Raw genomic sequence first — 12,563 nt, 5'->3', positions numbered from 1 at the left:
GCGGCAACACGTCTGCCTCGGACAGTTATTACTTGTTTTCTGTAGGTTTACGAAGACGGATGCATGGAAACGTATTACATTTTCTTGTGTATTGGAAAGGATAGGAGTAATACGATGTTCTGAGACAATATTGTGGCAAGTTTTATGTAGAAAAAGCTCGATAGCTCATCGTTGCATGACGCGCCGCGCATCCGGCGGCGTCGGCCGAATGATCTCACGTCATCCGACACCCTTGTGTTCATAGGAATACTCTGTAAACTTTGCATACAAGAGTAGCCAGTATCAATGGAGCTGCGGTTTCCTGTCTAGTAACCTGCTTTAGCTTAGCGGGGTATTCAATGAGATTGCTTTCATTGCTCGTGTGTGATCTAGCAAAGTTTGCAAGCGTTCGATAGAAATGAATAGTTCCTCCATAAAGGTCCGTTTTATCTCTTGCGGTTATCCTAAATTAGGCTTTAAGAAATATCGAAAGTTTATCGATCAATATTGGTTTAGAGTTTAGATTCTCTGGTATTGTTATTTGTATTATGTAATTGAAAGACAAATAAACATTGTCGTTTTTTATATTTCATGGGGAAGCAAACGGTGATAAGAAATTTAAAAATCCAGAGATTCGCCATACATTATGATTATTTATGAACGTCGCAATAATCTGATGAATCCATTTACCTACAATATTTTGTTTTATCAAACAAGTGCTATAATTTGAATTTCTTTTCCAGCCAACGCAGTCGTTCGTACGAGTCGGATGACCATGAGAGGGGGGCGTGCGAGTGGTGCGAGTATGCGCTGGTCATCACGCTCGCGACCATCCTCCTCATCGGGGTGTCGGCCCTCACCGTCTTCTGGGTGTTCTACTACCGCGAGGGCTATGCCTGGGCCGACGATCTGCCCGACAAGCAGTTCAACCTGCACCCTACGCTCATGGTGGCTGGATTCATCACCTTCAGCGGTTTCTGTGAGTAGTTTTTGAGATACATTGCTTGTAAAAATGATTACTTCCCCATTCTTCACAAGAAACATATACAAAACTACCCTGCCATATTTTGATAAAATATACGATATTAAAAGCCATTAAAAATATATCTCTGACAACAGCTTCACAGTAATATTTCTTCAAGATGAGACGGATTACAAAACTATCCTGACCATATCTTAATCCAATATACGATATTAAAAAACCATTAAAAAGTATATTTACTGATAACAGCTTCACAGTATCATTTCTCCGAGATGGGACGGATGAAAAGGTATTGCTGCGGGCGCTTTTCACCGATAAAACGCTACAAAATGCAGACGCTACGATACTGTATTGAAAATATCAGCTCGGATTTTATGCAAACCGTTTTGTGGGATGCTGGATAAGGTAAACGTACCAATAGTCGTCGGATTTCGGAAATCACAGACTTTGAAGCGCTACTGTGTGTTAAATATTCAATAGAAAATGAAAATTTTTGCTTGACGTGATAGAGTATTTATTCATTATTCTAATTAACTAATGTTTTTTTAATCATTTTGATGGGTTTATATACTTATTAAGGCAAAAGTAAAAAAAGGGCGATTTGTACCAATAGTCGTCTGATTTGTACGGATACTCGTCAAATTATCCCAGTACTCGTCAACTTTTAATGCTAATGTAAACTCTCTGCTCTTGAACATAAGGTTCAAGTTATGTACATTTTTTTGTGCTTGAATTTGTTAAGCATACTTGTGTTTTTGAAACATCAGGTAGGTAGGTAGATAAAAAACCAAATTCCTATTTAGAAAAGCAGGTCATAATCTGTTAGAAGAGCAGGTATTCAATAAAACAGATACATGGTTGCATTTTAATTTATATTCCTATCTATCAAACGCTTGGAATCACAAAACCAGTCTATGTATAAAATATCTATATAGTTATCGGCACGAATTTTGAGTTCTGACCTACATCTGCGCAGAAGTGATTTATTAGCAAAGAACCAATCCCGAGTGACCGCTATGACGCGATGCACTGCGGGCCAATCACCGCTTTAGCTCGTCCCCGCGCCTCACTTCATACCACAAAAGGGACCCAATAAATACTTAATAAGTAGGTCAGAGCTCAAGATTCGTGCCGATAACTATACTAATATTATAAAGCTGAAGAGTTTGTTTGTTTGAACGCGTTAATCTCAGGAACTACTTTTTATCCCGGTACGGGAAGTAGTTCCCACGGGATGCGGGTGAAACTGCTGGCAGAAGCTAGTATTTTATATTTTTTAATCATAATAACGATGCAGTCATGTGCATATGTAGCACGAGTAAAATAATTACTTTTAAAATATTTAAATTGTAAAATAAAATAATTAGTATTCACAAAAAATAAAAGTCACATTCATTTATATAGCTTATCGCGAAATAATTACTAACATTCATAGATATGTAGGTAAGGTTGTCATTCATCAAAACTTCTGAACTGCTTAGCGCATGCTAAGTACCATTTGCAAAAATCTCTATAGACAGTTTAAACTGTCTACTGTATTAAAGGTATCAATCAAAAAATAAAATATAATATGAATATGAACAACTAACCGTTCAAACTCAATAATAATAATATCTAATAAGCCCCACAGGGCATCTGAGGTGGATGACGGGGAGTAGCGACCCCGCGGGGCTATATATCCGAGTGCTCCGGGGAGAGTATACTGTCCCCCATCTCCAGCCTGCTGGAGTGAAGGTCTCCCGCCTCTTGGCTTGCCTTCATTGGCCGACCAGAGTGGAGTCGCTAGAGCAGGGTTAGCAGCCCTGCTCGGAGGGTAGGTGCCTCGTGGTAAGTGGCGAGTGGGCCAGTGATGCTGGACCCACAGGGAGCGCGTGATCTGCGTTTAAAGTCCGCCGAGGTATCCTCACCCTTCAGCCGCTCATGTACCTGTTGCCCTCTTGTTGCGATTTAGCAACTGATTCCCGGGGGCCCAGTAAGTGAGGTGGCGAGTCTCCACCTGCCATTTTAACATGTATTTTATACATTGTCATCGGCAGGTGCCATAACCTAACCTAACCTAACCTAACCTAACCGGATTCAGCCGAGTACCAGTACTTTACAAGAAGCGACTGCCTATCTGACCTCCTCAACCCAGTTACCCAGGCAACCCAATACCCCTTGGTTAGACTGGTGTGAGACTTACTTTTGAGACTGACTTTTGACTACCCGTAACGACTGCCAAGGATGTTCAAGGATAGCCGGGACCTACAGTTTAACGTGCCATCCGAAACACAGTCATTGGTGTCATTGCAGGATATACTTAGAAAGTACATACAAACTTAGAAAAGTTGCGTTGGTACTTGCCTGACCTGGAATCGAACCCGCGCCCTCATACTTGAGAGGTTGATTCTTGACCCACCAGGCCACCACGACTTTTTTCCAGGTGCCATAGTTCCTATAGTTTCCTATATCCAATCAACACCCCTCGCAACGCAATAGCCTAAGTAGTTTTCCTCCATAGTTAGCAATACTTTAGCACAGAACCGGAGATTGTCCTTGGGTTCATTTCTATAGTACCTATATAGGGATAATCGTCGGTTTTGTGTCACCATTTCATTAAAGTTGTCTTAAAAGGGCGTTTTAAATTTTTTTGCTGCATTTGATGTTGTGTGTGGGCCCTTGATTTACAGCTTTTATGACTTTTAAGGCCCTCTTGCTTGTAGTTTCTTTCAGTCATGATCTGCTATTAAAATTACGATCATGCAATCACTAAATACAGACAATTTTTAATAAAAAATCTTACTTAAGATTACTCTTTACCCATCAATATCGAATACGACAAGCAAAGAAGTGACAGCGATGGAAGCTATGTCATCTTAGTTTTAAAACTGATTTTAATATTTTTGCGTCAAAACTAGTTGAATGACATAATTTTTATACAGGCGCTATTAAGGCACGTTAGGAAGACGCGGTACAATACGCATAACGAAATGCAGTTATTTCGAACAAAAAGCATAGTGTAAGAACAGTCAATTTTTGTTTGCCACAAATTGTAATCCAAGCGTAGTAGAAACAAAGGCTAGTGCTAGACCTACTTGTACCCAAAGCGGTAGATCTTAATCAAATGGCGGAGGCCTACAGCGGCCAATATATACCTGAAAAAACACTCGTAGAAAGTGCATACTTATAGAAAACAGGGGATTTAACCATTAAGAAACATATTAATAGAATCGAATAACATGACTGTGTACGTGCATCTAGAACCAGCAGAGTAAAATTTACCCCTAAGAAAAAGCTTAAAAGTTTTATGAACAAATGTAATCTTAACCTTAAATATGTTTGTTCTAGACAGTTATCAATTTTGTAAAAGTCCCGATATTAGCTATTTATTCGCATTTTGTACTGTAAAACACAAAATATCCTCATTATGACGAGTTTAGGTGCAACTTTTGAGCATGTCCCAGTAGTCGTCATAATAATTGTAAAATTGACGAGTTTTGGGTCAAATGGGAGTTTTGAAGTACCAATAGATGTCACATTAAAAAAATATATCTTCTATGTTAAAAGTATTCCAAATTGCATATTACATCGCTAGCAAATAAACTTAACTATCTAATTAAACAAAGAAACATACCACAGATCCCACTGGAGTTATGTAAATAAAAACACAAAACCACGTGCTGAGTTTCACTTTTGACAGCTGAACTTCACGAAAAAACGATTTTGTTAGGGCACACACGTTTGAAATAACATATCTTAGAAGCCGTGACTGTTAAAACCCCGTATTGTTATTTCAATTGTGCAATATATTATCAAGAATATGTTGATATATAAACCGGCCCATTTTAAGTTCAGTAGAAAATAATAATAAAAGTTTTAAGATTAATTGACGACTATTGGGGCATGACGACTTCACCCGCGTTTACCTTAATAGCTTTGAAAATAGATTCTATTAAATAAGTTTTAAGAGAACGTATACGGTTGAAATGGGAATCTTATAATGAAGATGATAGACCATCTTTTCATAATAAAATCAAAGCGGAGGACGTTGCTTCTAACAATCATCCTGATTACTGCCTACCTGATACCTATATTAATCTGTTAGTTTCCTCCCACGGGCCGTGGTGACCTATTTGTTGGAATCACGCTTGATATTAACACCTCTATTCAAGTTCTTGTTGTATAGAAATTAGTCCGAGTTCACCTCGTGCCATATGCTCTGCCTCGCTGCTCACGTGTCTTCTACACGTCTCATAAATGTTACTATAAGATTTCCGCTTACTACAGGTACAATATTTATGATAAAGTACGCTTAATTAACGTCTTTCCAGGATAAGACCACAAGGCTAAGCGAAACATTTTCCAATTGCAAATATAGGGAAATTCTTCGTCGAGTTCTAGTAATTGTTAGGACCCTAAATTTGGACGACCTACTCATGCTTTAAATACGTCTAATTTGATCAACAGCCGTGCTCCTGTACCGCATCTGCCGATGCTTCCGACGCATCTACGTGAAGCTGCTGCACGCCATCTTCCACGCGCTGGCGTTCCCCTGCATCGTCATCGGTTTCCTGGCAGTGCTCGACTACCACAACAAAAAGGGCATCAACAACTTCTACTCGCTACACAGCTGGATCGGCTTCGTTGCTATGGGACTGTTTGGAATACAGGTAATTTGAGATACAATTTTTGGCCTGCTATAAAAGGAAATCTAAAAATAGGGTAATTAACGGACCACTTCTGGGGATTAATGCTTGTTACAAACAAATAATAGTTGTTTGTTTACCAATGCTATTCTGCATCGGTCGATGATATCATAATCATTGAAGCAATTATGAATAGTTTCATATCAGCAATAAGCAAAAGCATTCTAGTTGAAGGTTCCGAAAGTGCTTGACTCACGCTCTTAGGTAATTAAAATTACATTGAATATAAGTACCTACTTACCTATTAGCTGAACATGCCGTAATTTTGCTAAGTGTAACTCTTAAAGCCGAGACATTCAAAGGTAATATCGCCAAGTATAGCTCGCAAAACGAGCGTGAAGATAGTGCCTAAGTGAGGCACAACGGCAGATAAGCAACCGGCTCGTTAGCAACCTTAACGACAGGATGCGATAACCTAATCGCGCATCAAATACTGGTCCAAATTAATTACTTCAGTTGCGAGTCATCAGCATCAAAAGCTTGTTGAGAGCTCTCGAATTACATCGGCGGTATTCCTGTACCGTGAAATTAGAATTTAATCATGTTTTAGGATATTTGAACCTAAAGGTTAAACAATAAGTAAGGGTCGGGGTTTTGGAATTTTAATTAACCTTTCCGCCGAATTTGACACTAAAAATACTGGTAAATCTCGTTGATCAGTGATTAGGTAGGTTACCTTTACCTAGACCCTTTAATACAACGAATAATATCAAACAAGATCTTGTACCTTGGTGAACTTGACCATCAATCAAAGACGTAATTAATATTCCAAGGGACACGTCGCTACAAATAGGTTCACATAGTATCCTTGTCATGTAACACCTATCATTAAAAGATGACAGATTAGGTACCAACGAACGTGTGCACATACTACTAGGTTCCTACAAACAATGACACCATACCTTATAGGGTGTTCATATCTGATGGAATTGGCGATGTTTTCCACAGTACGCAGTCGGCTTCTTCAGCTTCCTGCTGTTGTTGATCTGCAATAAGGGAACTGCTGGCTTCCGTGCCTCCCTGGTGCCTGTACATGCGGCTTTTGGAATCCTCACCTTCGTGCTTGGAGTCTGCGCCTGCCTCACCGGACTTACTGAGAAGGCAATCTTCACTCTCGGGTATGTAGAAAGTCATTTTACTGATAAAAAACGTCAGCATATTTATGTTATTTTGGTTAGAAAATTCAATTTATCTAATTCTTTGCAAAAACCTGTGCCACTGTCACTTTACTGCAAAAATACTCTGCAGTTAAATCTCTACACCCCAACTTCATCATTATATGCACAGCACCGTCAATTTGTGTATGTTACGCTGCACGATTTTTCGCTAGAGCATGTTTTTGTATTAGCGTCTTATGTTTAGTTTTATGTTTATCTGTCTTGTGTTTGTGTGAGTTGCTTCTTGTAAGTGTTCGTATCCACAGCGCGGACCGATACAGCGGCATGGTCGACGAGGGGATTATCCTCAACGCTATTGGAATCGCCTGCATCGCCATCATGGCGGTTGTCATGTATATCTTGTCGAGAGACAAGTTCCGTGCGCCGGAGTCCCGCGGACAACACATAAGGGCCTCAGTAGACCTTTAAATTTAGAACTGAAAACAACAGATGTCAGAGCCAATGATTATTAGATAAATAGCTAGTAAAAATGCGATTTAAAATTAATTTAGACATGTAAAAATATTTAATGTTATGTTATTTTAAACAATGGCTCTGACATCTGGGTTTTTTAATGTTTAGTTCACAAATAGTGTACCTATACAAATCGTATACGTAGGAACTTAACTATTGTTATTTGTAACGTAATTACAACTGGTATTTTTATAGATTTTTGAAATAAATAATGTTCAGGATGCACGCTCATTTCACTGCTAAGAAAGACACCTTTTTATTGGACATTGTTAAGAAAGGACTTCGTACCTAACTTAAACTTAAAATTAAAAAGATATAAAACACAAAGTATTTTTTTAAAGAGATTTTAATCATTTACCCAGATTATTTACTGAAACGAGGCTTTATTGTATCAGCTTTGATCTGTATCAGATCAAAATAATTTAGGCGTTAGATGAATTTAGGTAACTATACATTAGGAAAATAAATGACTTTGTAATTTAAAAGATAACACTGTATTTTATTGCATTAAAATAAATGTAAGTTACTTTATGCGACTTTTAATTTATTTTATTGAGGCTTGGCTTTATGTGCTTGTAATGTTGGCGCACTTAAAATATTTGTCGGTAATTTTATTTAATGCAACGTAAAGTAAGTCCTATTACAATTTGCATAACGCTTAATATCCATAAACATACAAAGTGAAATGCCACCATTAAATAAAGTGCCTGCATCTGTTCAAGCTTGTGGTTTGCACCATTACTCTGCTTTACTTGCACTTATGTTTTACATAACATTAACGTGGTGAATGTTACATAAACGTAGTTATACAATGTCCATTTAAAATTCAATAAGTATCACCCACTATCATCCCACAATACACATTATATCTACGCTTTATAAAACCATTAATTAACGGTAAGTAAATAAGTAATACGTACATATGTAGTTTACTGGACTGACCTATTTATTTGTGGGAGGGATGCTATATAAATATTTTGTTTTATAATGACCGTATAAAAGTAACTTCATCTAATGTAAAATATTGACAAGGATCCACTTTTGTTATGCTACGGGTTGTCTGTACTGTACCTACATCACTAATTGTATGAGAATCGCTTAACTACATTAACGTTTAAGAGCGATAAGGGCAAGGAGTGGGTTCTCGGGTACTTTACCAAATTTTAATAGACTCCCCTAATTTTATTTCTTTAACAAACTACTGCGGATTTCTACAACCTATCTATCGATGTTAGCGCTGTAGTGTTGCTGTTAACTAATTAAAAATTGATTGAAGTTATGTCAACTTTCATAAACTTAACGTCAAACTTCAATTTTTCGCCTAGAAACCGATAGACAGCTTATAGAAATTCAAGTAACACTGTACCATAACAATTTGGATCCTTGTGACAACAACTAACCCGGGGCATGCGGTGTACAGGGCCGACGTTTACTCGACGCTGAACAACGAGGCCATCGTCATCAATGCCATCGGGATGTCCGTGGTAGCCGTGGCCATCGTCGTGCTGTACACAGTACGCGGCACCGGGGGCTACCGTCTCCGCAAGGTGGCTGCGCAACACCCAAGCTAAGCAGGACCTAGTTTAGTCATAATCCACACGTTTGGTGACAAATTCTTTGGTTAAATTGACGAGTGTGTGATGTTGGTAAGTTAGGCAAATTTTTGATTGAATCGTAACGGAATCTCCACCATCTGGTGGGTATGCAAAGGTTGGTAGGTTGGCAATGCTGGTAGTTTAAAATATCCTGTCTACTTGATCAGACAGTTTTGACAGAATAGTGAATCAACCACTCAAAACCGCTATGTCAACCAGGAATGCTGTTGTCAGTCTTAGGTCTGTCTGTCAAGAAACAGCAATAACTGTAAATTGATAAATAATTGTAAATTGAATTATGATCGCCACGCTGAAACTGACAGGCCGTAAACTGTAAGAAAACATTATGTAAGAACACCAAAAACGATTGATATTCATCACACTCGTCAATTTGTCATGGATAGCTAAATATTTTCAGGGTCTTGTCTGTAAAGATTCGACACATGTTTAAGAGTCGCACGCCTAGCGACATCTGTGTGCAGCCAGTGAAAACTATAACTAAGACCCACTGTAAGAACATACATAGAACAACTTTAGATCTTTGTGGATTGAGATTAATTCAGCAATTTGTCACCAAACAATTTTCTACCATTTTTAAACAGTTTGTAAGTTCGTTTTTATGCTGGACGCGAAAGAACACCATGACTAGTATATCTATCATAAGCATAAAATCGGATAATATAAATATAATTCTTCCAATTTTCCTTAAGTATAGATAATTTTGCGCAATAAAAGACAAATATCTATTTATTCTCAAACACGTTCTTATTGTGTTTCGTGAAGTTTATATTCAAATAATTCAATTAAAGGATATAATTGTTTAGCTCAATTTGTTAACTTTAGGTTTACAAATTCTATTGTGGTGACATTATTTATGATTGTTCTTAGGGTTGTGCGTTGTTCCAATTTTTTAAATCTTTATATGAAAAATGGGTGAGTTGATTCCGTCTTAGTCAAAATTAATTCGACTGATATTGGAACCGTAGTGTTTATTTCATTTCTTTGCTTAAAAATAATAAACAACATTATGTAAGTAGCGAGTGTACGCTAATAAAGGACGCAGTTTACGAACTTAAGTAATAAATGTAATGGATGAGGAGAATTTTATATTCTGCTAGGACGAAATGTATCGAATAAGCTGGATATAGGTTCGTTTTCATTTTCAACTTTGTACTCGCTGTTCTGTGGTGAAATAATATTGTTAGCGACTAGCGTTAGGTCAGCACTTGCGTGTAAGCTAAGTATGGAACGAGACCGAGTGTGCAACGGATTGTCTAAACATAATCACTACCAAAACCAAATACCCGTGTAAATCTATTGTTTTCAGTTGAAATGTCAGAGGCCATACATGATACATTTTTGTTGGTATCAATCTAACCTACGTAGGGTGACTAGTTAAGATATATTAGATGTAACTTGTATATAAATTTTAATCTAATTTAATGTAATGTGCGAGTGTTCGATAGTTGTAGAATGTGATGGAGTAGTAGCAAAATACCATTTAAATATTTATAACGATCAGTAAAACATACATATTTAAAAAAAATAATGAAAAGCAATATTATAATATTGATTGGCGCTCACAGTGTTTCTGTAGTTTTTATTGGAATATGATAAACATCAATGCTTTTATAAATATATTTGAAATAAAAGATAAATATATTCTAACAAAAACTGCAACACATTCAAATTTAAATTGAACACCCCAGAAATAAACTTGTTTAATGATAGATATGTGTAAGACAAGTGTTCATCCAAGTTGCCAAATTCGGTGTAAAGTGGTCATATGTTTGTTATAATCAATTATTACTGCGTATTACAAGTAGCATGTTTATCAATAATTGTAGGATAATGCTCAACGTGTTAATTTTATACGAGGGGTACCGACGAGTTCGTTTCCTTTAAATTATATGATAAATAAAATATAATAAGGATTCAATTGTATAAAATTGCATTCCATGTAAGCATTCGATGTCTATAACATTCTTTGATGAATATACAACAGTACTAAGACTGCATTCATAAGTAGGTCCTTTTGTATTCAATTACAGGATTTGCTATAATTTTTGCAAATGATATTTACAAACTAAAATAATTCTAGTTTTTGTGGATCCCTTTCAGAAGCTGGGGCCAAGTTTTTATATTATTATATAATCCCCAATTGTACAGTTGTGGCAGATTTTGTTACAGTTTCTTAACAAAGTTTATTACCTATTTTACATTGACACTATGAAGTCCGACGCTTCCTTTAATTTCAAAGCACTAAGAGATTTAAATATGGTACCTGCTTATTAATGTAATAGTTAAGGATATTGTAACAATAAATAATTTCCCGTTGTACTCATATGTTGCGAATGGTAGATAAGTTTCATATGTAATATTTCAATTGTAATTATTTTGAATATTGAAATATAATTTCGCATACTTAGTTACGTTGATTACAATTATATTGGTTGAAATATGAATTTTATCACTGTTTTACATTTTGAAATATTTATACGGCATTCATAAGGTACATTAAATACTTGTAATAATTATGAATTGTTTCATTTGTTCATCCTTACCCTTTCCTTCTATACCTTGCATCAAAATTTTACAGAGAACATAATGAATGATACACAATTTCGGGTCCGCTTAGGTATGGTTTTCCGTAAGTATAACGCTTAATTCTATTTAAATATTAATCTCCCTCCGATGGAAGCTCCAAACTTCTGTTGTACTCTAAAGTCGAATAAAGGGAACGCAGATTTCGTATTGACATTACTGTCTAAAGAACAAACACGACAGACGATTGAACATATTTATTCATGTATATTGACAACCTTCATCCTAATATTATTAATAAAGAGCGTTTGATAAGAATAAATACTTATTATAGATAATTAATTTGCGCAAAGAAGCTAATGAGACAATATCGTAATATTTTAGCTGCACATGAACAGACAGAGCTCATTTCAAATGAACTAACTGACTAGATTGTCATACAATCAAAGAAGAAAGCTATGTAGCTGCCGTAAGATTTTTTTGAACATGTAACACTGAACAGTGTTGCCAATTATTGATTTAAATACACTTTGGGAGGTTGTAACATTTTACAAATACATTTCAAATCAATATTGTTACATTTTTTTTCTTAAGTTCCTGAAATTAATTCTATTATAAGTTAAAAACAATATAAATGAGCGCAAATATTTTGGCATCACTGTTTTACATTATATTAATCAAATATAATTCGACACAACTTTGTAAGATAAGCCAGAATAATAAATCGATATCTAGTAAAATTTGGCTACGATTTGAGCATCTCTCAAACGAAACCCCGATAAGCTCATAATTATTTCCAATACTAAATTTAATTTAGGCCAACGTCATAATAAATAGATTAGTTTCTTTGATAACTTTCCATTAGAAATAGACAATACAGTAAATCTTATATAATTAACATTTTTAACATTTTCAATCAATATTTTATGACAACAAAGTCTAATTTTGTTTAAATACGATAGATTTGGGAAATGATATTTAGTGCATTTATATTCGTTCTACATAATATTAATATTTTTTTTTATATGGACACCCTGAAATGTTGGTCGGTAATGAAATTAACTAACGATGGGTAAACTACAATTATTTATTTATACTTATTCGATACAGATGTACGAAAGTATAGACGGCACAACAAATAACTAGA

The 12,563-nt window shown here is 36.0% G+C and overlaps 1 protein-coding gene across 5 annotated transcripts in view; it reads left to right on the top strand.

The window, feature by feature from the left end:
- Window positions 1-9,062, top strand: part of Nemy (no extended memory) — a 66,891-nt gene extending 57,829 nt beyond the window's left edge. For 4 of the 5 annotated variants that reach the window (XM_021325526.3, XM_021325530.3, XM_021325529.3 and 1 more), the window contains 4 exons: window positions 723-958; window positions 5,408-5,610; window positions 6,595-6,764; window positions 7,070-7,813. In XM_021325526.3, coding sequence (XP_021181201.1) covers window positions 723-958; window positions 5,408-5,610; window positions 6,595-6,764; window positions 7,070-7,232 — 772 coding nt within the window. In that variant the 3' untranslated portion in view covers window positions 7,233-7,813. Of the gene's footprint in view, window positions 1-722; window positions 959-5,407; window positions 5,611-6,594; window positions 6,765-7,069; window positions 7,814-8,697 lie in introns of those variants that run through there. The other variant, XM_021325527.3, reaches the window with a different exon arrangement.
- The last annotated feature ends 3,501 nt before the right edge of the window (window positions 9,063-12,563 follow it).

This window comes from Helicoverpa armigera, chromosome 9 (genome assembly GCF_030705265.1).
Source record: "Helicoverpa armigera isolate CAAS_96S chromosome 9, ASM3070526v1, whole genome shotgun sequence".
NCBI classification, from domain to species: domain Eukaryota; kingdom Metazoa; phylum Arthropoda; class Insecta; order Lepidoptera; family Noctuidae; genus Helicoverpa; species Helicoverpa armigera.
Note: the sequence above shows the minus strand (reverse complement) of the source record. Positions and strands in the feature narration are given on the sequence as shown.